This window comes from Pseudorasbora parva, chromosome 2 (genome assembly GCF_024679245.1).
Source record: "Pseudorasbora parva isolate DD20220531a chromosome 2, ASM2467924v1, whole genome shotgun sequence".
NCBI classification, from domain to species: Eukaryota; Metazoa; Chordata; class Actinopteri; order Cypriniformes; family Gobionidae; genus Pseudorasbora; species Pseudorasbora parva.
In genome coordinates, this window is record NC_090173.1 from 19,027,878 (window position 1) to 19,053,502 (window position 25,625).

The following is a 25,625-nucleotide window of genomic DNA, read 5'->3' on the forward strand; positions in this document are numbered from 1 at the left end:
ACAGCCAACGAAACGAGTAACCCCAGAGTGCAGTCTGGACGATGGGGCGGGGCGACACATTAAGGCGGGGCGACACGTGTCGCTCCGCCTACACCCAATTTCATTGGTTTATAAAATAGCGAATCTTATTGGCGTAGACGCTTGAGCATGCGCATTCCTTTATGTACGTCTTTAGAAATGATCTACCTACGAGCTACCTGCATCTGTGTGGGGAAACGACAAACATGCAGTAAAACTTCGGCTCTCGCTGTTGTTTTCGCCGCTTTTAAGGTGAGTTTAGTCCATAAAATCACACAAGTAATACACATTACTGTTCCTGACACTTTTCTTACCTTTAATTGAAACGATTCTATGTTATATTTACTTGATAGAAATGTGACGTTAGTGTCTTTGAAGAAGTAGATATGCAAAACAGAACTAACATTTTTTAAAAGGCGTAATTTAGGCTAACTATTGTTTTTGAACGTTTAATCACATTTTATGTTTAGATGAGAGGTTTTGATAGTTATGTAAAGGTTTTGCTGATAAATTTGTCAATGGATGATAGCAATAAGCACATGTATTTAACCTAACGGACCTCGCAGAGTGCGAAAATCCAAGTAGTTGAAACCTGTTCTGGTCTCTCATGGTAAACAAATATGGATAAAATGTTCTGTGATTTCAGGAGCGACAGAAAAAACCTCTACAACAAAGGAAAGCTTTAATACATTCAATAATATGAATGTGCATTATTGAAAGCCACTAAACTACGAATACAGTTTGTACACAAACACAGTAGATAATGCTGTACATGTAGCATTTATATAGCATCTATCCATAAACTGTAAGGTTTAGCCTTACAGAAATACAGGTGGTGAACTGAAAAAGCTAATTAAATAAGTTAATATATTTTTTTTTCACAACATTTACCTGTATCACTTTGCATCTGTAAATTTCTTATGAAAATGATATATATATATATATATATATATATATATATATATATATATATATATATATATATATATATATATATATATATATATATATATATATATCTTATTACTCATTTTAAGACGGCTTTGACATCCAAATGTCAAACAGTATGTACAGTGACACTGAATGAACAATACTAAATTAGTAAACCTAAAAAAAATATATAAAAAAACATGCATTTTTTTTCTTTTAAAACTGACATTTTAAACAATATTTTTTTGGCACTTTGACAAATTGTTCATTTTTATTTTTCTAGATGATTCCATGCTGATGGACTGCAGGTCCAATCTCAGAGGTCCTATGTACCGGTACGTATGTAAAATCTCAAACATGCACTAGTACCATTCAAAAGTTTGGGGTTATGTTTTTTTTAATAGTTATTTATATAGCGCTTTACTGGGTACTCAAAGTGCTTTACATATGGAAGGGGGGAATCTCCTCCACCACTAATCATCCACCTTGATGACACGACAACAGCCATATTGAACCAGAACACCCCAGCTTTGTTGGAGAGGAGACAATCAGTTCTCTTTGTCAAAATAGTATTTATTGATGTCTTGCTCTGGAAGCAGTCTCGTGCTAATATAATTACAGATCCTGCAACATCCATTTTTGGATTAAATCAATGCTTTGTTTATAATGAGGAGGATGTTTTAAGCTATGAAACTTGCAGAATGCAACAAATAACTTAATCACAACTACCTCAAGTGGCCACTGACTAATGCAACATTTTTTTATCTTCTTTCTTGTTTCAGATGCTGCCATAGAACGGCATGAGAAGGCAACAGTTTGGTAGAACTGAGGTTCCAATATAAGAGTATACACATGATGTCCCAGTAGACGGCATGTTACTGTATTACACCAACTGAGTGGCAAAAACACTGAGTGGCAGGATTGGTGTTCAGCGTGAATGCTGCAAAAACAGCGCAACACCCAAAACACATCTGGGAAAGGGTTAGGTACAAATAGATACAGTTGACTGCACATTCAACAATAAATCAGAGCAATCTTTGTACAACCTTCCGAAAGCTACAGAAAGACAAACAAATTAATTGCTGCTATTCTCAGAAACAACCTGAATCCAGACATCAGAACATTTTATGTTAGATATGTAAAATTTTGGGCTAAAATCATATACTAGGTCATATACTGTATTGACAACTCGTAATATGACGATTATATAATCATCTGGATTTAGAGCTACCTAAACTGTATAGTACGGTATTTGTTTAGCAGATAAAGTGTTAACCGGCTTTGCTTTATATATTTCCCCGTCATTGGAATCAGGTACATATAAATGTCTGAAAGTCCAATTCCTGGCCAAACACTGGTTCTTTGGCGAGTTGTAATAATCACTGTTGAATCCAAATACATTTAAATAATTTCAGGAAAAAAAGAAGCTTGTTTTGCTCCCATTTCTGTAATTTCTCTTATTAAAGTCAGCCCTGCTCCAGGATGTTTTGCCACTCAGTCCAGCTAAGGGTCGTGTCCCAACGGGAAAGTGAAATCGGCGCACACACTCAATTATAAGGAAAGAGACTGGCCTATTGTAAATCCAAGTTTACATTAAAGCTTTGTATTTTGAGTTAAAGTCTGTTTGTGTCTGGATTTGCAAAATTTTATTTTTTTGTGCAGTTAAGTTTATATATGCTCTCTGTACTTTTACTTTTTGTTAACATCAATAAAAATCACAAACTATTGTTGTTTAGCGTGTGTTCTCTGCAGACAAATTTTGATTTTATCCATTGGGTCAACACTTTTGCATTGTCTGGAAAATATGAAATTTTGACTTTTTCATTACAAATTTAATGATGTTTATAAAATGAAAATATTTACATATATGGAGGCACACTTATGTGAAATATATTAAACTGCTGCATTAATATATAATTCAAAAGATTTACATATATAGAAAACTAATATATTAACATATATTAGAAAATAAAATATGCACATATATTGCAAATTATTCTATTAACATATGTATAGCTAAACTTATTCACACATAAAGGAAATAAAAATATTAATAAGGTGCCAAGCTATTTTGATTTAAGTCATTTTAATATATGAAAATCTATTATTAATATATTCCACACGGTGTAACTTCTTTGTGGGTATTTATGTGCTCAAATGCGTATTGCAATAAATGTTTCTATCACTTCTCTTCTTGGTATTTACTGCAAGTCCTCGGGTAGTGTTGCACAGATTTACAGGAGTGAAAATTATTTTCATCCCGTTTGTACACAGATTATAGCATGCACAATGCGAGGGAAGATAAATAAATGGATTTTTAATATCTAATTTGTCACATGTTAACCCGTTGACACTTAGCTATTTAGTCCTACAATAAAATATGGACCTTTAAAACTATAAATTAGACAGATACATAGCCCCACATATTTTATTAACAGGGAAAGACTTTATACCGCTTTAGCACTTTATACAATTGGACAACAATCTCGTTTAAACGATTGGTCATGCTTTAAACTAAAATTAGCCGTTTGTGTTCGGAGGTGTCCAATACTACAGTTTAGGGTTGTGCCGATAGACGATAGTATCGTGTATCGACGATAGGCAGAGAGATCGCCGAAAGCTGAAGCTGTTGGCGATTTCAAGGCGATATTTGGCTCGTTCCCCATGAATATAATAAATAAATAAAAATTATTATTAAATGAAAATATTATGATCATAGTTATTATTATTATTATCATCATCATTACAATAATTGTACTTATTCTGCTTAGCCTTACTATTCACATCAACATCAAAGCGCGTGGTGTTGCACTCACAGGCTACGTGCCGCATATATACTGCGAGTGCAACACCACACGCTTTTAAAATGTAAAAATGAGTTACTCTTCAGTGAAAAAAAATGTTTTTTTAAAGACGAAAAAACCACATAGTTTCAGAATTTAATTGCAAGGTGATCAACCTAGCCCTATATTCACAAATTCACATAAGCCACGGCGAAAACGGCATCATCATCATCATCATCATCAGGCTAAAGCATTTTTTTTCATAAATGTACATTTATTTTATACTTATAATAATACAATAACAAATTGCTATATTATAATTATAGGCTATAGCCTATACATTTGAACAGAGCAATCAGTCAAAAAGTAAAAGCAGCTTTATTTCAAACGACTTAACGACGGAACAACAATGAACAAAAAATATTGCACTGGCCGTTAAGCTAAGATTTCTTGTTAAAGTGCAGTGAAATACTTAAATGTCAGCAGACAATGTATTTTCTAATAATGTGTTTTAGCCCTTGCCCGCTGTATGGGCTACAGAAATAAATAGTTTATTAAAATAGACAGGCTGTGACACCAGGTTGACGGTAGCCTAAAAATAATAAATAACGAAATAGGCTTTAATAAATAAAAAACACAATGAAAGAACTCAAATAAAACGGCAAAACAATTAAATCACCTCAAATGTATAGGCTACTCGAATGAACTTATTGCTAAAACAAACACAAGGCCAGAAACAATTAAGACAACAATTATTGTTATGCAATTCAGGTATCTATTCCCAAAAATTTTTTGTATAAAGAAAACCAGCTGGTTTGAGAAGGTTGCGGTGGGGAGTATGTTGCCCGCTGCACTGAACACACGTTCCGATGGAGCCCGTTTCACACATACTCCGTCTGCAGTGCGTGTGCGGTGCGTATTTTTTTCCGTAGCCTACCCATGTTAACGGATGACAACTTTCATACTGCACGCGGATGCTGTCCGTCAGTCCGTTCCAGGAGCGGTGCGTCTGCAGCAGTGCACGGATCGTTTTCGTACCGAGGCTATTTTTTGCTGCGCTGCGTTGCTGCATTAAAGTGGTAGAACATTGTTCGCATTAAAATAAACAGGTAGGCTATTGACGGAGGCTATTATTTAAATTGTATAATTTAAAATATAGGCCTACTCTTGTTTCAAAGTCAACACATGGCTTTTTTTTCTCAAGTTAAGCAAGGAAACGAGACTGCAGGATTTCCTTTAAAAGGTTTAAAAACGAAAGAAAAGACGAGAGTCGGCTGTTTTTGAATAGCCTATTGTAAGTTTCTAATTTAAAATGTGTGTGATTTAGGCTATAACCTATGTTTAAATGTTTTGCCACTTGTGTAAGCTAAATCTAAATATGAATAAATTAATTGAATAAAATGCTGTAGGCTAGTGACGAGCCATGTTCAGTAAAAACTTTTGAATTTTAAATAAAAAATAATGAATAAATGCTGTGTTTGTGGTATGCAACAGCCGACCAGTTGCACACGGATTGCTTCACGGATGAACCTAAATAATACAAACACAACACATCTGGTTAACTAGAAGAGCATCATTTCGATTGTTAAATAAGAGGCGATCCGGCGCTCGTTGCCGCTGTTTTCAGTGCTGCAGATTTCTCTCGTGGCTCGTGCATGTGCAGAGCACTTTAATCTAACTTTTGTATTCGTTCCGGTAAAATCACGAAACAAAATGCACAAAAACTGTCCCTGCTCTTCATGTACAATCACTGATGATATTCGGTTTTAATGAGAAAAATACGAGGATTTAAAGTGTGCAAATCTATGCCTTTATTCACGTGAAAAATCTGGACACTAACGCTATATTGTGTTTAGATGCATCCCCTTATAATACGCCATAAAGTGTGTATCATATGCACACAAAAAACTGCGTAGCCTACCATTTGTAAGCCAAAGCTCATTTTGACGTATACATTCCACGAGATTGCACACTCGTAGGCCTACTATACGCATTTTCGTGAGACTGTCCCACCCACTTTTTAAAACAAAGTTATGCCACTGAATGCTCCGCCCCGACGCGATAAGATCGCATATCGGCGATCTCACAGGCTGACGATATGACGATTGGAAAATTAGGCATATCGCCCAACACTACTACAGTTAATAATTAATTATCATTTGCGTAAAATCCGGGTTTGTGCTGATCCACCGACCCTAATGAAGAAGCCAAATGTTAAACAGCTTTATTAGCCTTAATTATGCCGGAGGTACCGTCACCAAGCGCTCGTTTTTGCGTTTTGTTTCATTTAAAACAATATGTGAATCTATTCCGTGTGGTTCATTCATAAAATCGCACATTAAGGAATGCGCATGCGCAGGCTTGAAGCGTCTACGCCAATAAGATTTGTTGTATTGTAAACCAATGAAATTGCATGTGGGCGGAGCGACACGTGTCGCCCCGCCCCATCGTCCAGACTGCACTCTGGGGTACTTGAACGAAACGGCCACTTTATCTGCTAAATTTGTGCTCTTATGTCTTTTAAAAACATTTTACATCCTGCATTACCTTTTCATATGGCATTTTCATACAAGGTTATATGTTTATCTCAAAAAAAATTTAACCTGCAATATGCTCTTTAAAGAAATTAGTCCTTTCAGCAAGGACACATTAAATTGATCAAAAGTGGCATTAAAGACCTTTATAATGTTCAAAATCTTTATAATGTTTTTGCTTATCGAAGAATCCTGAAAAGATTTCCCACTGTTGTCACAAAAATATTAAACAACACAACTGTTTTTAGCACTAATAATAATAATAAATGTTTCTTGATCATCAAATCCTTATATGTGAATGATTTCTGAAGGGTAATGTGACACTAAAGCCTGGAGTAATGATGCTGAAAATACAGTTTTACAGGAATTACATTTTAACATAAATTCATATAGAAAACAGTTATTATAAATTGTATATACTGTAAATATATACATAGCCCTGTTTAACAAACCCTATTATATGTAAATATGGTTCTATAATAATTGCTGAAGAAAATGTGAAACCGTCGGCAGATTCTGTGTGGCCGTAGGACTAACACTAGCACTGTGCTACATTTAGTTAAAAATAAGGACAGTAGGTAAAAATGTTCATAGCACGTTTCTGCTTTAGTCCAAACCCATATGGCTGGCACCATTTATTTGCTGTATGATCCAGTTAAAGGGGAAAGTGTGAAAAAATATGAATGGAAGATTAAGATGCTAAGAATGATGCTAAGTGAAACAGAGGACACTGACATAAAGAAGCAAGGATGTCATACACACCGGAGTACTCCACTGCGGTTAGAGGGAAGAGGAACAGGACAACAGGGCATGGAGAGAGAAATCTGGGTCAGTTTAACATGCAGAACAGAGCATAATGGGACTGTGACACTGTATCACAGAGCTCATCTCATAATGATGGAAAACGACACACATTTAAAGGGTTAGTTCACCCAAAAATGAAATTGATGTCATTAATGACTCACCCTAATGTCGTTCCACACCCGTAAGACCTCTTCCCACCGTTCACAATTCATCTTCAGAACACAGTTTAAGATATTTTAGATTTAGTCGGAGAGCGTATCTAAGTCTATGCACACTATACTGTCCATGTCCAGAAAGGGAATAAAAACATCATCACAGTAGTCCATATGAGACATCAGTTAGTTCATTTGAATCTCTTGAAGCATCGAAAATACATTTTGGTCCAAAAATAACAAAAACTACGACTTTATTCAGCATTGTCTTCTCTTCCACGTTTGTTATCAAACCTCAAATAAAGATTTGAACGGTTATGAATTAGTGTATTGATTCATGATTTGGATCGTGTGTCAAACTGTTGAAATCACGTGACATTGGTGATCCGAATCATGAATCAATACGCTGATTCAAAACCGTTTGAATCTTTATTTGAGGACTGAAAACAAACCAGGAAGAGAAGAAAATGCTGAATAAAGTCGTAATTTTTGTTATTTTTGGACCAAAATGTATTTTCGATGCTTCAAGAGATTCTAATGAACTGACTGATGTCCCATATGGACTACTTTGATGATGTTTTTATTCCCTTTCTGGACATGGACAGTATAGTGTGCATACACTTAGATACGCTCTCGGACTAAATATAAAAAATCTTAAACTGTGTTCTGAAGATGAACGGAGGTCTTACGGGTGTGGAACGACATCAGAGTTAGGAGTTAATGACATCAATTACATTTTTTGGTGAACTAACCCATTATTGTTTATAAAACTCGAGCTCAGGTAAAAATGTCATATGTTTCTTTAACACGCATTTCTCTTGATAACATCTGAAAGTGAACAGCAATAAACGCACCCAGCAGATCTGCTCCTTCATCCACGTCTCCAATCAAACCTGTGCCTGCTGACGACACTTCTTCAAAGAGAGAGTCTGTGTTGCGGTCAAATGCCATGTTCTCGATCCCTCGGGTCGGGGTACTTCAACACATCAGCAACAAGCATGTTACATCATTTAGATATATGCCAGCATTGGACTTCACCTGAGAGGGTAACACTGCAGTTACTCAGTTCAGAGAATCCTATTAAACTGAGGCTTTAAAAGTTACTTTTAAAAGTAATGCGTTACAATATTACATTACTCCCTTAAAAAGTAACTGATTACATTACATTAGAAAGTAATGTTATGTTACTTTTGAGTTTCTTTATCTCACCTGACTGAGGCTCGCTCTCTTCCAGGCTTTGCGGTGTGATTTTTGACTGAGAAGCGCTTTTTCGCAAGTGTTTAAAGCAGTAATGCATTCAACAAAATAGTATAGAATAGAAAATGAAGGTGTATCTGTATGATATAGACTGAGCACTTAGAATATTTCCTGACCCCTAGAGCTAAGTATGCCATAAAATGGTGACTTAATATTATAGGTTAAATGAAAGTTGAAAGTAATTTGTTTTCTTAATTTTGTACTTTTTCTCTGTTCCTGCACAGTGCACACACATGAGAGCGCATGTCTAAATGACTATGTTATGGAGAAGAGTGATCATTTTAATTTAGCAGTTTAAGAAATGTTTAAGTAAATTCATTCAAATTGAAAGCAATGTGCATTACTTTTTTAAAAAACTCAAATATTACATTTATGAAGTACTGCTTTACTTTTCTCATTACACCAAAAAAGTAATCTGATTACTTGTAATGTGTTACTCCAACACTGGTCATGTCTATCAAAACCTAGTACACTGCCTACCTAAACAGCATTTCTGGGCATCAAAGACACATTCAAATGTTTCAGACACAGTGTTAGTTAGAGTTGGTTACCTTGCACCTTTATATCCGAGGTCCATGTCCAGCTCTGGGGTGGACTCAATAATGGCCTGAACATCTGACTTCTCCTCGTTATCAGCCAGACCTGAATAATCAGAATGGACAATTACATATTTGTCTGTCTTGTTCTGGGGACTCAATACTTTTAACATGTGATCTGCAATATACAAGTATACTTGTATCATATTACTTATAGTAAAGTTAAACTCAAGAGTGAGTGAAATTCTTCTTTTTCACTGATACACTATAGCTGCGTTTCCACTGTAGGAACCTTCCTCATGAACTATTGACTTAAGGGTGGTATTAGGTGTGTTTCGACTGCACGTACCAGGGTCTAAATTAAGTTCTGGGTAAACAAAGTCCCCCCTCAGAAAGTCCCTACTCACGAGGCAGTACTTTTCAAAGTTCATAAACTTTCAGGGGTGGGACTTGGGCGCTGAGCATGCTGATTGGTCGAGTTCTCGCAGCATTTTAATTGGTTGACTCCACGCAGCATAGAGACAGAGCGACACGCGTCATAATCTGAAAGACACGCCCACTGGTGGGGAAAACAAACCAACCGTCTCCATTGACTTTCTATTGCAGGAAGCGGCCTCTTTATTATTTCTGACTTATAACAAAAAAACTTACAATGTCTAAAAGCTGATATGTGACAAGGTGTACAGAAAACAAGCTAACAAACAGACCCAAAAAAAGTGTTTATAAGCTGCCCAAAAATCAAGCATTTAAAAACATAAAAGTGAATGAGACAGAGCAGGACATATTACACTGAGAACTACGCCCACTGGAGAGGAAAGTAATCAGCGACAGGAAATATAATATATAAAACTGACATTTGGATATTTGATCAAATGTTTACTGCACATGTAGACATACTGAGACATACTGAGTGTCAGGATCCCAAATTGACCCATTCTTCCTGTTGAAGCTTCACGTCTTATTGCCTGTATCCACTTTTATCTCCTCAAACGCTTGGTTTTTTGGGGTCGACAGCAAATAATAACTAAGTTTTGTGTTTTTTAGCTTGTTTGTTGCACACCTTGTCACATATCAGCTTTTAGACATTGTTCTGTTTTTTTGTAATAAGTCTAAAACGACAAGGCGACCGCTTCACGCAATACAAAGTCAATGGAGAGCGTTGGATTGTCGTTATTGAATTATTTCTGAAAGATCATGTGACACTGAAGACTGGAGTAATGATGCTGAAAATACAGCTTTACCATCACAGGAATAAATTACATTTTAAAATATATTACAATACAAAACTGTTCGTTACTATATTTTTTTGATCAAATAAATGTGAATATATTAAAATAGAAAACAGTTCTTGTAAATTGTAATAATATCTCAAAATATTACTGATTTACTGTATGTTTGATCAAATAAATGCAGCCTTGGTGAGCAAAAGAACATTTTACCAACCCCAAACTTTTGAATGGTAGTGTACAGCAGTAACTGAAGCACCATTTGCAAAACATTCAGCGATTTTAGAGTTATTTATACTTCTGTTGAGGCTTTCCATCCACAGTAAAAGAGCGTCTAACCCGCAGAGACGCTCCTGGTGCCGGGAACAGCCTGAACCTCCGAGCTTTTCCAGAATCCGTCTCCATCCTCTCGATGGGAGTCCAGGGCCAGATCAGAGGCCGTAGTGGACATGGGAGTGACAGACTTTGAGCCCCCCTGGCTGAGGTCAGACAGCTCATCCTGAAATCATTCAATGCACAATGATCATTACGAGAAGGTCAGAGGTCACAGCTCAAGGACAGAGGAGAGCATGAACAACATGAAAGCACAGAAAGGTAGAGATATTCAGTTTATCCCTGCACATCAACTAACACCCTAGGTGAGATCAACGAACACACACAGGACAGACACAATGAAAAATATAATGCATTATATTCATAACTGCTGGCACTGTTAACGTTATCAAACTTATTTGAAAAGGGGATTATAAATTGGTGTCAAATAATAACTAGATAAATCAGTGTAAGTGTGGAAACGAAAAACACTTGACATCTCATTGATGCTACTGTAAGAAAGCTTACAACAAGATACACTACAATGCAACAAAGAACTGGTGTTACAGATTATTATTTAATAAAATGTATTTATTATTCATTATTTTTAACTGTCTGATATCCATAACCGATTTCAAATAACATTTCATTTATGCTTTTTAAACAACAGAAAAAAATATTATTATTAAAAAAGTGTATCGTTAGAATGATTGTTATGCCATTTTACACATGCAAAGTTGTTTTGTAACTTGGATTAAATTGTTAGAATACACATTTAAAATTGTAGTTAAAGTTAAAGTGTCAAATACTGTAACGTTGATGCTTAATTATTATTTACACCATAACAATGTTAAAGAATAAATAACTTGTTTGTATAACATAACAAAAAATGTAAATCAACTAAACCAGTTATCGGCCAGTCTCTACAAAAATACAATTACAAAAACACATTACAACACACAAGAGACCATTTACCATTTACACAACACCTCAAACAACGCAAATAATTGATAATGAGTGATGAAATATGTTCGGTTCGGTATTGCTGTGAATGCAACACAACTGAAATAAATGCAGTGATTTATAGAAAAGAAAAACTACATTAAAGCCAAGTGTTGGGGGTAGCATGTTAAAGTCAGCACGCTTTGCTAGTGCACATTACTAGTCTTGTGGTGAACAATTTGCCCAAGTTGATTATAAAAAATAAATAAAGAACACTTTATTTTGGTGGCCCCTTTTGAACATTTTGTTGATTATAACTAAAAGTAACTTTGCACCAACATGTCAACTGACTCATTAGTCTACAAATACTTGACTAACACTCTAATGAGAGTTAGTTGACATGTAGGTGCAATTTTACTCATAGTCAACAGAATGTGTCAAAGGGACCATCAAAATAAAGTGAAACCAAAAATGTTTTAATCTTTGATCAAAATCTGAAAAAGTACTACCCCTTCTCAGATGACGTCAGTTTGACAGCTCGGGTAGAACATCCCCTCCAACTGTCAGTCTGTTGCGAGCTGTGACAGCGAGCCGAATACTTTTCTAGATCCAATCAATTCCCAGCGGGAAAAAACAAGCCACGCCCTCTATTCTCCTCATTCAATATCCGTTTCACTCAGAAAGTACGACATAATATTGAAGTAACTCCCAGTTCGCGGTGACTTAAAAAGTAATCTACAGGAAACTAAATTATATAAAAACTAGGGATGCCACAATTCTCTATATAATATTGAACCATTCGGTAAGGCATTCATGGTTCAATACGCTCTTGTGAATTGCGTTTTTTTTCCAGTTTTGCTTTATTAATTAAAATCAGTTTAATTAATTATTTATATTTCTCTTAGAGTCTATGCGCTTATATGAGCAAATATCCAATCATATGCACTAAAGTTAGGGGGTGTTTAGCCGCACTTGAAATGCTGGTGTCAGAGAGTTATACTTATAGTTATAGTTATATAGCTAGCTATACACTTCAGTAATTCACAATCACCAAAGTTCCTTATTTGCATGCATTTTAAAGCCTTGCCGGTTCTAACACTAAAGACCTGTCAAACACACGTGATTACTGGACTAAGTAGTCTTACTGCGCTAATACCGTCAAATACACACAAGGTTAAAATATATAAACACAGTCGGTTATGCAAAGTGAAAGTAAAATCGCGTGTGTCTGTATATGAGATGCATGCAGGTCTTAAATTGACAGCAGCGAAGCCTATTGAACACTTGTCCTTAAAGGGACAGTTCACCTCTAAAATTATGTTAATAAAACAACAAAAGACAAAGAGAAAATCACTCACTGCTCTTGAATTAAAAAAAAAAACATTTTAATCAATGTATATTGAAGACTATGCAGTGTTTTAATTTTTCATTTATTTATTCATATTTATACAATACTCTAGGAATGTGTACAAGGTTTTTTAAGTAAAGTTTTAAGCTTAAGTAAGGTTTTTTTTTAATTCGTTTAAGTAAAATAAAGAAAGGGTATTGAAGAGTATACTCTTAAGAAGAGTATGCAATAAAGAAGAGTATGCAATAAAAAAATGGTATTTTTTCTCCTTAACCTAAGAGTAGAATTATCCTCCTAAGAATAGAATAGCAAAAAACCAAACCGATCCAAAAACCGTGGCTAAAAACCGAGGTATGTATTGAACCGTGAACTAACCATATTGTTGCATCCCTAATAAAAACATAACTTTTTACATTTAAACTGTATTGTAACCTACTAAAATCTCGTCTCGCGGCCGAGTAACGGGAGCATAAAAGGAGGATTGAAGGCAGCGAAAGACGAGGGAGGACCAGGCCTGTTTTTTTTTGTTGAGTTTTGTTTATGTTGTATCATGTTTGTGCGGGCAGTCGTCCGTGAGGGGCTGCCCGTTTTACTTTTGTTTTGTTTGTTTATTTTGAAGTAAAAGTCTTTGTTGAACATTCGCCGGTTCCCGCCTCCTTCCTTTTCATCAACGAACGTTTTTATGTTGTAAATACCCAAACACTTTAGCCAAAATAATAACTTCCCTTTCCACTCTTCAAAACAATGCAACAGAGTTATTTTCAAGAAGAGTAAAGAAATCAATGTAATTTAAAAGTAGCATTCACCAACACAGGTTAAAAAAAGTACATAAACGCTACAATGCGTGTTAAAAACTATAGACAAGCAACACTTTCAGCTACCATTGAGATATTAAAAAAACACAATGTAAGAAAAGAGTGAATGAAAAATGAGATCTAAGAGCATGAAACTGAAATGGCATGCGGTGACCGTGAAATCAACAGCATGCGTTAGCTGTATGCAACCACATCCTAGATTATTGATAACTAAACATCATTTTAACATGCTCTTTTTATTTAGCATGTATTCTAAATCTGGACTTTCTACATCTTTGTAGTTGCATGCAGCTAAAACACCACACATGGTTCTGTGAACAGACTTTCTGACTATTAGAGGACAACAGTGATTTGCACTACACACTGTCCGCCGGCACGGAGCCTTGCTACCTTGCAGTCGTTTGCCAGCGAGTCCCAAGCTTCCAGAACATCCTTACCCTCCCTGTTCTTTGGAGCGTCCTCCGCCTCCAACTGCTTGGACAAGAAAATTGGGACGTGGCATCTTATATTTGTTTGCAACACTGGCACAACACACAAAACACAACAGTGCTCACACGTGTTTGTGTTTGTGCTGCGATCTAGCATTGGTGGGTGGGAAAACACAACTCTCACATAACATTATTGCGCATGGGAACATTTAAAGCAGCGGCCCATTCCAGAGAGCTTCGAATTCTTAATGTTGCCATGTTTCATGGAGGTGAGCGTGGATGTCGAAACATCAGTTCACGGAGAGAAAAATGGCTGTAACATTAAAGGAATGAATGTTCTGTATGATTGAACGCATTCGGCCATTCAAATCGAATTGTTTCAATTTAGCATTTCATATTAGACTTATTATCGTTATTTTACACATTCTTAAAACATGTTTACAACAGCCTATCCTACAAAAAAAGATAAAAGGAACGGTGTAGATACAGGCATTTTTACGCTGTAGTTGTTTAACTGTATTTCAAGCATTTTAAAGGAGTAGTTCACTTAAGAATTTAAATTTCCTGATAATTTACTCACCCCCACGTCATCTAATATGTTCATGTCTTTCTTTCTTCAGTCGATAAAAAAGTAAGGACTTTTTTGAGGAAAACATTCCAGGATTTTTCTTTTATAGTGGACTTCAATGGGGTCCAATGGATTGAAGGTCCAAATTCCAGCTTCAAAGAGCTCGTCACGATACAGGAATAAGGATTTTAGCTAGCGAATCGATCGGCCAGTTTCCAAAAATAAAAAAATCTACATTTATATTTGTCTGGCTATCACCAGACCAAGCTCAATTTAAGATTTGAACATTGGTCTGGGGAGTCTGCTGTGTATTTTCTACTGCACAAGAGACGTGATCAACGATCTTTATTCAAATAACTCTGTGTGCAATTGGATAATCCTTCAACCAATCAGACCACAAGAGGCGTGATCAACGGGCAACGACCCATCACTTCCCTATCTGTCATCGTGTTAAACCTGCCAATAGCGCGCCAGGTGGATGAGCCAGTCTGTGATTGGTTCCTGCAAAATTAGAAATAAATGTACAGGTTTCCAGACAGTTGGAGGGCAAAATTAAATCGCTGGCAGATCAGGCTGGGTTTACCCAGTCTACATTTATATACTTTTGTAACCACAAATGTTCATCTTGGCACTAGAGTCTAAGACTTCAAGCATTACATAGTCACATTGGAAAGGTTGATGTAGACGGAAGCACTGCCCCAGTGTTTACACAGCGAACGTGCAAACAATAAGTCAAACGTTCTTTACAAAAAAAGGTACAACAATGATTTCAGACGGTTTTGAAGTTAGAAGAGTTTTTCACCCTACCCCTTCATTTTTGAACCGGAAAACACAGGAGAACGTCACGTCACGCATGACCTTTCCAACATGACTTCGTAATGCGTGAAGTTGTGTACGCTATTTTAATATTTATTTATTTTTTAGAAAATGACTAATCGTTTCACTATACAAAACCCTTATTCCTCGGCTGGGATCGTGTCGAGCCCTTTGAAGCAGCGCTGAAACTGCAATTTCAATCCGTTGGACCCAAGCGAGCCACACGAATCTCGATCGCCTCCTGGTGGTTGGTCCCAGTATAGCTCACCATGTATTCTAATAGGACATGAGACAATCAAATTACACTTCAAATACATTTTTTCCAAACATGGTTTCTGTCTTTTGAGATCGTTTTTATCACGCTGGTAAAAGTTAAAGTGTTCTTTTTTTAAAATAAGTTTGGTTTAATTAGTTATTTGATGCTCTAAAAATGGGGATGTGACGTCCTGATTGACAGCTGAGATTGACGCCTTCTCTGAGTGAAGTTATCACTGAGGCACTAACCAATTTTTTTCAGGATTCTCAGGAGAAGACTGGAGCTTTAGCTTTAATTTCTACATTTCCATTTCACACCGACATGAGTTGTTGTTCTGCAGTAAACTGCACTAACAGATACTATGGGAGTGTGGGTGGTGTTTTGATACCGCGGCTCTACTTCCTGCTCTCTACTGCGCAGACGTAGTCAGTCTTGTCCCAAATCAGCACAAGACGTCAACGCCATATTCAGGCATTGGCGGCTTCACTTTTCTCCAAGGGAAGATAGTGAAGGAACGTTGTCCAAATTTTTTACAGTATATGGCTGGACGCCATTGAAGTAATGTTTTCCTCAAAAACCTTAATTTCTTTTCAACTTAAGAAAGACATGAACATGACATGGGGGTGAATAAAATTATCAGGAAATTTTTAATTCTGAAGTGGACTAATCCTTTAAACCAGTAGTACATTTGTTTTGGGTCACTGTCAGTGTAAAGAGATGCTTGAATCATTACACAAACAGCCCTTGTTTCAGAAATATCCACACAAAACAAATCAAACATGATCCTCCCTATGTTTCTGTGATTGATAATTATGCAAACTCAAAATGCTTTTCATGGCCTGGTGTAAATTCCCTCACATTTGTCTCGATAGAAAATGATGCTGGCTGTTATTGTACCTTGAGGCTGGCGTTAGAGCGCTGGTGAGTGAGATTGTTAAACCTCCAGCCCTCTACCCCAGGAGTCTCGGCTCTGCCCTGGACGTCAGGCGTCAGTGAAGAGCTCCCACCAGACATGGGAAAGATTCCCAGAGACAGGGGCCGTTCTTTCCTGTTTAAAGAAGGGGGGGAAAGAGGATAAAAATCATGATATAAGCTAACCTGCATCACGTATTAAAGGGGTGATGAATTGAGAAATCAACTTTCCATTGAGCTTTGAGTGTTCTTTTGTGTGTTCGCTTCATTTCACTGCAGAATCGTTTGTAAACAAGTCTCAAGTGCTGAATTTGCAGACATATTGAGATTAAAACACAATGTTGTGCCTCCTATATTGGATCCAACAGGAATGGTGCAACACGCTTATGTTAGTAAAATGTCTTTTTTATATGTAGGCTAATAGTAGTCCTGGGGCAGTGTGTTTTAGAGACAGGCTACCAAAATGTAAGTCCGACGGCAGGCCAGCACACACGCGTGTGTCTGTGTGTGTGTGTGTGTGTGTGTGTGTGTTCACACTTATATCCACAGATCGTGCGGGCCATGTAATACAGAAATAATATTCCAATCAATCGCAGGTGGATGAGAAATAAATCATTGTGTTTGTTTGACAAAGATGGTTACGAGTCCTGTGATCGAGAGAATCTTTCTGGTGTCGCTTTCAAAACAATCCCTCCCTCATGTGAACTGACAGGGGAGCTGAAGCTCATTAAATATGCTAATCTTCTCCAATCCTATCCGTGGGCGTTTACTTCCAAGTCTCCAGTGCGGCACGCCCACCAAAACCCAGCGTTCAGGAGAGAGCCTCAAAACCAGTGTAGAAAATAGCCTATTACTTATTAGTTATGATGTTTTTGGATGTAAAACCACACGAACGTCATTAGTTGACCTCAGACAACAGTATAAAAACATGTAAAAAGCCAGTTCATGACACCTTTAAGATAAACATGGAATGCAATTTGCCATTGTTTTATTTCACCAATTTTATTTAAATCTATATAAACAATCAGCTTCCCAATTGGTTTGCCAGTTCTCATTCAACTACATGACATTTCCTTCTAGCACAGATCATGTCCATCTTACCGAACTCGGCCCAGTGTTCCCGTGTCTGAGGTCTCTCCTCCCGTCTGCTGCAGCCTGATCCGTTCCACATGTTCCATGTAGTTGTGGATCATCTGAAGAGCAAATGGACAAAAAGTATAGGTGGATTAAATAAAGAGCTGCAGATAGACACTACAGCGAAACGTGACTGTAAATTCTCTTCTAAATGATTAATCAAGTTTTGTTTGAGGTCAATAATGTTTCTCAAAAGTCTCACACTCAACAAGGCTGCATTTATTTGATCCAGAAAATACAATAAAGAACAGTTTTGTATTGTAATATATTTTAAAATCTAATTTATTCCTGTGAGATGAATGTTCAGCATCATTACTCCAGTCTTCAGTGTCACATGACCCTTCAGAAATCATAATAATATGAGGATTTGATGACTGAGAAACATTCCTTATTATTATCAATGTTGAAAACAGTTTGCTGCTTAATATTTTTGTGGAAACCATGATAAAAAAAAATTCAGGATCCTTTAATGGAAAAGAAAGTTTAAAAAACACACATCTAAAATGGAAATCTTTTGTAACATTATAAATGTCACTTTTATCAATTACCAAATAAAGCCATGTAGTGTGCACATTGTAAAGTTTCAGGAGTGAAAACCGTATTTAAAGGAAGATATTTGGAATAAAGAAGTAGACCTTGGGCCCAATGACCATAGTATTTTTTCCACTAAAATGGTAGTCAATGGGGCCAGAGATATATTTGGATACTAAGGCCCTGTCCACACGAAGCCAAAGCTTTCCCAATCCTATCTTTTTTCCCCTCGTTTCAAGAAATATCTGCGTCCACACAAGGTTACCGAAACCAACTAGAAACGATGTAGTTTGCATGCCAGGCCAGTGTGTGGCGCTGTAATTCTGCCACAGAAATACACTAAAAACGAAGAAGAAGATTTGTGGCCAGAAGGGGTATAGCAGTGGTCGGAGTTGAGGCAAAATCTCACAATAAAATAACAACAAACACATTTGCTACTTTATAGATATGTTTTATTAATGCCTACACCTACTCCAACCCAAAACATACCCTTACAGGTATGCCGATACGTTAATTAAATGACGCGATATTGATGTGCGCATGCCCAGTGCCCGTAGTTGTATCCCTTAACTCTTTCACCGTGCTGGACGTAGTGTGATGACATCACCGTTTCAGAAAATATACGGATTCGCTGTACACACGAAAACGGAAGATGGTCGTTTTCAGATTTAAGGCTGCAACATACTCCGCAAGAACAGAGAAAAAAGTTCTCGCTCCCAGGGCTGCAAGAACAAAATGACGTCATTTTGTTCTTGCAGCCCCAGTTTGGGAGTTCTCTGAGCTTGTTCTCGACACATCGCCTGAGCAGAACTTTTTTCTTGGGTGTCCGAGAACTATTGTGTGATTGGTCAGAGATTTAAAGTGGGCGTGGTTCATGTTGAGAAACGCAGATGATCGGCACCTGCTTTTCTCGTGAAGTATGAATGTACTGGCCAAAACGAACTTTGTTCTTGTTCTTTCCACCTCAAGAAAACGAACAAATTTCTTTGTTCTTGCAGGGCATGTTCCAAGCTTTATTCGCTTTGGGACCCGGTTTCAAAAAATATTGGATTCATGCTTCCAAAACGCCGGATCCGTGTGGACGAAACACTGGTACAAAATGTATACGTATACAGCTAAACCTGTCTCCGTGTGGACGGGGCCTAACTCTCCTCCAAATATCTTCCTATGTGTTCAGCAGAAGAAAGAAATTCATACAGGTTTGGAACAACTGGAGGGTTAGTAAATGATGACAGAATGTTCATTTTAGGGTGAATTATCCCTTTAATTTGTCTATCACTCCTGTAAATTACACAAACAGGATTAACCACTAAAAGTTCAATTGAAAACCACATTTAGCTGTAGAGTGTATGTGGACTATAATTTTTTTTTTCTTAAAAAAAAAAGCTTACTAACCCCCAATTTCTGAGTGGTGTATATTTAATAATATACTAAATTGATTGCATTAGTCACCTTGAAATAAAATGTCTTACAAACAAACAAACATTTATTACAAAAGATTTATCCGAGCATTTCATTATTTTCTATTAATTACAATAGAAAAGAAAAGACTATTTAGTTTCACGCTAACTTTAAAATACGGTTGTCACTCTCAGAGCCGCGCTGCGTACATGACCTCTGTCGTTTACATGGTGTTGAATTTGCTCTCTTTCTTACCTCCGTGTGCCGCAGGTGAAGGGAATTATACTCTCGCTTCAGTTCAGCCTCTCGCTCCTCTAATCGACTTACTGAGAAAGAAAGAGTAAAAACGATTCAATTAAACATTATTAGTTCAGCAGAACAAGAATGCTCTGCAAAGATAGTTGTATTTCAGTTCACAAGTTTGTCTTTTTTTTAAACAACAGCTTTTTTCTTTCTTTTTTTTTTAACTTTGAAAGAGAATATTTAGGCTTGTTTTCTCTTCACATGCAAAGTTTGCAGCATTACATGCCACTTCAGAAGCTCTGAAGAAGAGCCTAGAATTAAATGAGGACAGAGAAACGAGGCTAATTATTCCAGTCATCATCACAACACAGGTTAGAATGTCCCAAATGAACAAAGACGACCGGCCGTTTCACTGTAAAACGTGTGAGAGAGCTTTCCACTTTAAATTGGTCTGAAAACTGATTTTAAGCTGAGTGGGCAAAGCCTATGCTTTCAGTGAGGTCTATAAAAACACTTGCCGTTCTGTAGAGAGGATATTCACAGAGGATTTTAAACAGGCTTGATTTAAAAGAGGCGACACAAAGACATAATCCACTTTTAGCTGTCAGGTTTAAATCTAAGCCTGCAGCAGGATTGCCCAACCCATCCCACCATCAGACCGCCTACAGTAAATCACTGTCTGCTACATACTTTCATCACAGCACAGTGATTTCAAGTAGAACTGATCTCCAGTCCAAATCTCAGACGAGGGTTTGCTGGCACTTCACTATTAATTAATTCATTAGTGCCAGATTAAAAGAGCATACATCCATAATTAGCATGTATTGGTGCTTGACTAATATCATTACCACCCACGGCCATCTCATGGAGTACAGGCCGATTCTAGCAAACAGCTATACGTCGAAGCCAAAGGAAATGTCAACTCTTTCCGCTGCAAATCAGCAACATCATCACTGATCCATTAATGGGGTGAGGAGAGCGAGCAAATTGAATGATGGGACGGTACTCTGTTGTATGGACCATATGTGAATAACACTGTAAACCAATACTTCACATAAACACTGTAAACGAGAACAGGCGACAAAACAGGAGACTCTTACTCTGGTCAGCATAATTCTTGATCTTCAGCTCCAGCTGACGGGAATGTGATCCCAGGCTTTCCAGATGGTTCTGCAAGTCCTTCTTCTCTTGCTCCTGGGAATCTTCAAATTCAATGAACCTCTGCTCACAGAAAACACAAAGGAAAAAAAATCAGCATTGCATAATACATTTATTTTTATAATAGCCAATACAGGATTTAATTATTACATCACGAATAGACCATGATTTGCTGCTTGCTGTTGCTAGTCAACACTAGGCTGTATTTTTATTTAAATAAGGGGACATGTTCATGAATCATATATATTTTGATATGCATCGCCTAACATAAATTTCAGATAGCTAGCATACTAATTGTACACTTACACTAAAAGCTACAAAACTTCAAGCAGAATACACACTTTGACTTCTACATAGTGGTAGAATAGATGACAAATATAATCAAGAGTGTGAACCCTTATGCCTTTTTACAGATTAAAATGTCAAATCTATCGAGACTGAAGCATGAAAAAGGCAGAAACGTTTAGAAAAGGATTATTTTATTAAACTATATCCAGTTTTTTTTTTGTACAAGTACATAAGTAACCTATGATGTGAAATGTCGATAAATGTTTGACCGATGTGACTGATGATCTTTTCAATAGCAGATTCTGACATCTAGAAAGCAAAGGCCTTGATATATAATACAGATATGATATAAGGATAGCAAATAACGACATTACTGAATGTATAAAAATGTGCTTTTCATGATATGACTCACCAAATTCAAGAAAACATACACCACTAATATTTTACTGTGATACAGGATTCTTTGATGAATATAAAGTTTAAAATGTATGAAAACAGCAAAGGGAGCATTAAGCATTGACAAAATTGTCTGTTACACAAGAAAAAAAAATACAGTTTGAATTCAGCAGCAAGAGTTTTTCAGTCTGGTCACAGCAAAGGATCCCTTGACCTGGAAGTAATACCTTGACGCGTTTTCCCTAACTGGAGTCTCTCTCCTACAGAACACACGTTTCATGTCTGGAGTACAGGGGTCTCCTGGAGAGCCTGGTGCAGTGAGAGCATCTGATAAAGAGTTGCTGTTTCAGTGTCACTTTAGGTTCCCGTCACACTGGCACGCAAATCTCATTGAGCAACCCCCCGAGCAAAGCGATCAACACACATAAGGTTCAAGTCACATTCAATTCCCAATCATTTTCAGAGCAACACAGCACTCTCACAAACACATAAAGTTAAGAAATTTTCCGATAAAGCAAACTAAAAATAATTTATGTGAAACAAGGCCACACGTCATCTTAAGTTACCAAATTATAAATCAGCATTATATCAGACACTATGCTCTCTAGAGATCAAAAGTATCAGCATCAGCGATGGAAAACCCCAAATTAACTCAAATATTACAAAAAGGAGGTTATACACTGATGAGCCTCATCTCACAGGTGCAGCAAATATCGTTGATCATCTCCTAACAAGGCCACATTTTAAGGTCTGGGTAGATTAGATGGCAAAAAAAAAGTCAGCTTTCATTGTCAACATGTTGGACGCAAGGATATCCGAATAAAGATCTGAGTGACTTTCACAAGGGCCAGATTATTATGACAAGCCGACTGGGTCAGACCATCTCTGAAACGCCGAGGCTTGAGTTTCTCCAGATCAGCAGTGGTGAGAAATTACCAGCAGTGTCCGAGGAGGGACAAACCACAAACTGACGACGGGTGTTGGGCGGCCAAGGCTCATCGATGCACGAGGGCAATGAAGGATATCCGATCTGGTCAGAACCAACAGAAGGTCTACTGTGGCCTAATTTACAATTTTAATGGTGGTTATGGGAGGAATGTATCATAAGTGTATCACAGACTCCTGGGTATGGGGCTGCGTAGCCATAGACCAATCAGAGTCCCTATGATGACCCCTGTCCACTGTCGAAAGGGCAAACAACAACGGGCGTAGCAACCTTGTAGAAGTGGAAGAAGGCTGTCTGGTCTGATGGGTCCTGTTTTCTTTTACATCACAGTGACGGCCTAAATTAATCCAGTTTAGTCTGGTACATGTGCAGCATGTACCTGGGGAAGTAATGGGACCAGGATGCACTGTAGGACAACGACAAGCCGTTGGAGGCAGTGTGATGCTCTGGGCAATGACCTCCGGGCAATGAGTCCGGCCATTCATGTGGATGTAAATTTGGCACGTGTTTCCTACCTAAACATTGTTGCAGACCAGTTACCACCTCCAAATTCCCCAGATTTCAGTCCGATTGAGCATCTGTAAGATGTGCTGGACCAACAAGTTCAATCCGCCTTGTGATCTACAGGCTGCAATGTTTTTGCAGCACACGGAGGACCAACACAATATTAGGCAGGTCATCAAAAAGTTTTGGCTCATCGGAGTAGTGTAGTATCGTATAGTTTAAACTTTGGTATCATATTCATACTCATATCGAAGCGTATCGATTCATGATTTGGATCGCATGTGAAATCACCACACTGCTGAAATCACGTGACTTTGGCGATCCAAATCATGAATCGATAGGCTGATTCAAACTCTCCGAGGCTTCGAAGCAGTGTTTCGAAATCAGCCGTCACTATATAAAGTTGTTATTTAGTTTTTTTGCGCACAAAAACTATTCTCGTGTCTTCATAAAATGATTGTAGAGCCGCTGTAGTGAGATGGGCTTTGTAACGACGTCTTTAGTGCCTTTATGGGTCTTGAGAGAGGAAATGACATTGGTGTCAATGAAGGCCTTTCTGAGCCATCGGATTTCAACAAAAATATCTTCATCTGTGTTCTGAAGATTAACAAAGATCTTGCTGGTGTCGAACAACATTAGGGTGAGGGATTAATGACAGGTGAACATCATTTTTGGGTAAACTAACCCTTTAACACTGGTGTTATTATTAACTAAAAAATGTCAGCAACTGAAATAAAAGCAGAAAGTATGTCAAATATAAATGTTAGATAAAAAGCTAAATAAAATATATAAATGTTGCCTTGGAAACTGAAATAAGTGTAAGTTGAAGAACTAAAATAATTAAAACTGATATAGAAATAAATTAAAGCTAAATGGAAACATTTTTTTTTTAAATTACTAAATTCAAATAAATCTAAGGCTTGATATTAGCCTGACAAGCCAGACCCACATCAAGATGTTTGGTCTGGAAACTCACCATAGGCAGGGCTCAATCCGAGGGGCGGGATAAACGGTTGTCTTTCAAACTCCCTCTGCAAGCGATAGGATAGCGCTACCACCAACTGGTCGGCAAAACTCCGAACACATCTTCCCTTCTTAAGACTTAGACTTCAGTGCCGTTGCTTGTTCTTTTCTCAGAGAAAAGCTTAACTCCAAGTCTTCCAGAGTCGCAGTCAAAGCTGATTCGAAGTTTCTGTGTTTACTAGAAGCACGCAAACGCAACTCGGCCGTCGTCATTATGTTAAGCCCTGCCCAACGACTCTATACACGATGTGATTGGCCCAGCAAGAGTTTGGCTTTTACAGCTCAGAAGGATATTGAGAGCTGCTAGACGACACTCTTAAAACAGTTTAGATTTGCTGCCTCTAGGGTGCGTCTAGATTTCTAGGCTAGCTTAATAGTATAACCAATACTACAAATAATACCAAGACAGTATAGTGGCACAACGCGTGGCTACTATTTTTCAAAATTAAACAATGAAAACATAACACAATAGGCCTGAATCCTAAACAACATATTAGTGAGATGAAGGGTGAGTAAAAGATCAATGTTCATAACTGAATATTGATCCCTTATGTCCCTCTTCTGGAAGTGAAACCCAGAGGATGTGTCGTAGATCCCATATCAGTTCACACAGGGATTAATGCAGCAGCTCATTTGTGTTTTGGTTGGAGAATGTGCCAGGCATATCGCTCATAATCCCAGTTAACCGTCACTGCGTCAGGAACACATAAAGCCACTGAGCAGCCTTAATCTGTCCAAAGTCGGGCTTATACACGTTGAGAACTGTACAATGCGGTGTAATCTTATTTCCAAAACAGATTAGAGTCACGCATGTACTCATGTACATCAACTATGAAAGATTTATATCATACATCATTGAACACTTAATGACACATGCAAGGTTTAATGAGGGAAAAAGTGTGTTTCTGTGTTTCCCTTATCCTTAATAATTGCCAGGGTAGCTAAGATTATATTTTGGGTACCACTTTAGAATAATGGTCATTAATTAACATTAGTTAATGTATTAATAAGCTAACCATGAGCAGTACATGTTACTGTATTTGTTCATCTTTGTTAACTTTAGTCCATAAAAATCCAGCTGTTAATGGTTTGTTCATGTTAGTTCACATTGCACTAACTAATGCTAACAAGATTTTAATAATGCATTAGTAAATGTTGAAATTAACATTAACAAAGATAAATAAATGCTTTATAAGTGCATTATTAGTTCATGTTAACTAATGTAATGACCATTATTCTAAAGTGTTACCATATTTTGTGGTGAAATTAAATAACCTATAATCTATTTATCTTAAATATTAAAATAATTATGAAGCCAAAAAGTTAAATGTAACCTTAACAAAATGTGACAACTTGCCTAACTT

At 37.2% G+C, this 25,625-nt stretch overlaps 1 protein-coding gene and 1 long non-coding RNA gene across 6 annotated transcripts in view; one reads left to right on the forward strand and one right to left on the reverse strand.

Moving 5' to 3' along the window:
• Positions 1-25,625, reverse strand: part of spag9a (sperm associated antigen 9a) — a 50,845-nt gene that overhangs the window by 23,971 nt on the left and 1,249 nt on the right. For 2 of the 5 annotated variants that reach the window (XM_067458281.1, XM_067458260.1), the window contains exons 2-10: positions 21,047-21,167; positions 19,959-20,029; positions 17,739-17,830; positions 16,623-16,773; positions 14,048-14,128; positions 10,580-10,739; positions 9,030-9,120; positions 8,076-8,197; positions 7,028-7,039 (exon numbers count right to left, since the gene is read on the reverse strand). In XM_067458281.1, the coding sequence (XP_067314382.1) occupies positions 7,028-7,039; positions 8,076-8,197; positions 9,030-9,120; positions 10,580-10,739; positions 14,048-14,128; positions 16,623-16,773; positions 17,739-17,830; positions 19,959-20,029; positions 21,047-21,167 (901 nt within the window). Of the gene's footprint in view, positions 1-7,027; positions 7,040-8,075; positions 8,198-9,029; positions 9,121-10,579; positions 10,740-14,047; positions 14,132-16,622; positions 16,774-17,738; positions 17,831-19,958; positions 20,030-21,046; positions 21,168-25,625 lie in introns of all 5 variants that reach the window. The other 3 variants (XM_067458268.1, XM_067458257.1, XM_067458274.1) reach the window with 2 other exon arrangements.
• On the forward strand, positions 171-2,168 carry LOC137093477 (uncharacterized). The gene is made up of 3 exons (XR_010908470.1): positions 171-270; positions 1,232-1,283; positions 1,731-2,168. It is a non-coding gene; the product is annotated as an uncharacterized lncRNA (long non-coding RNA).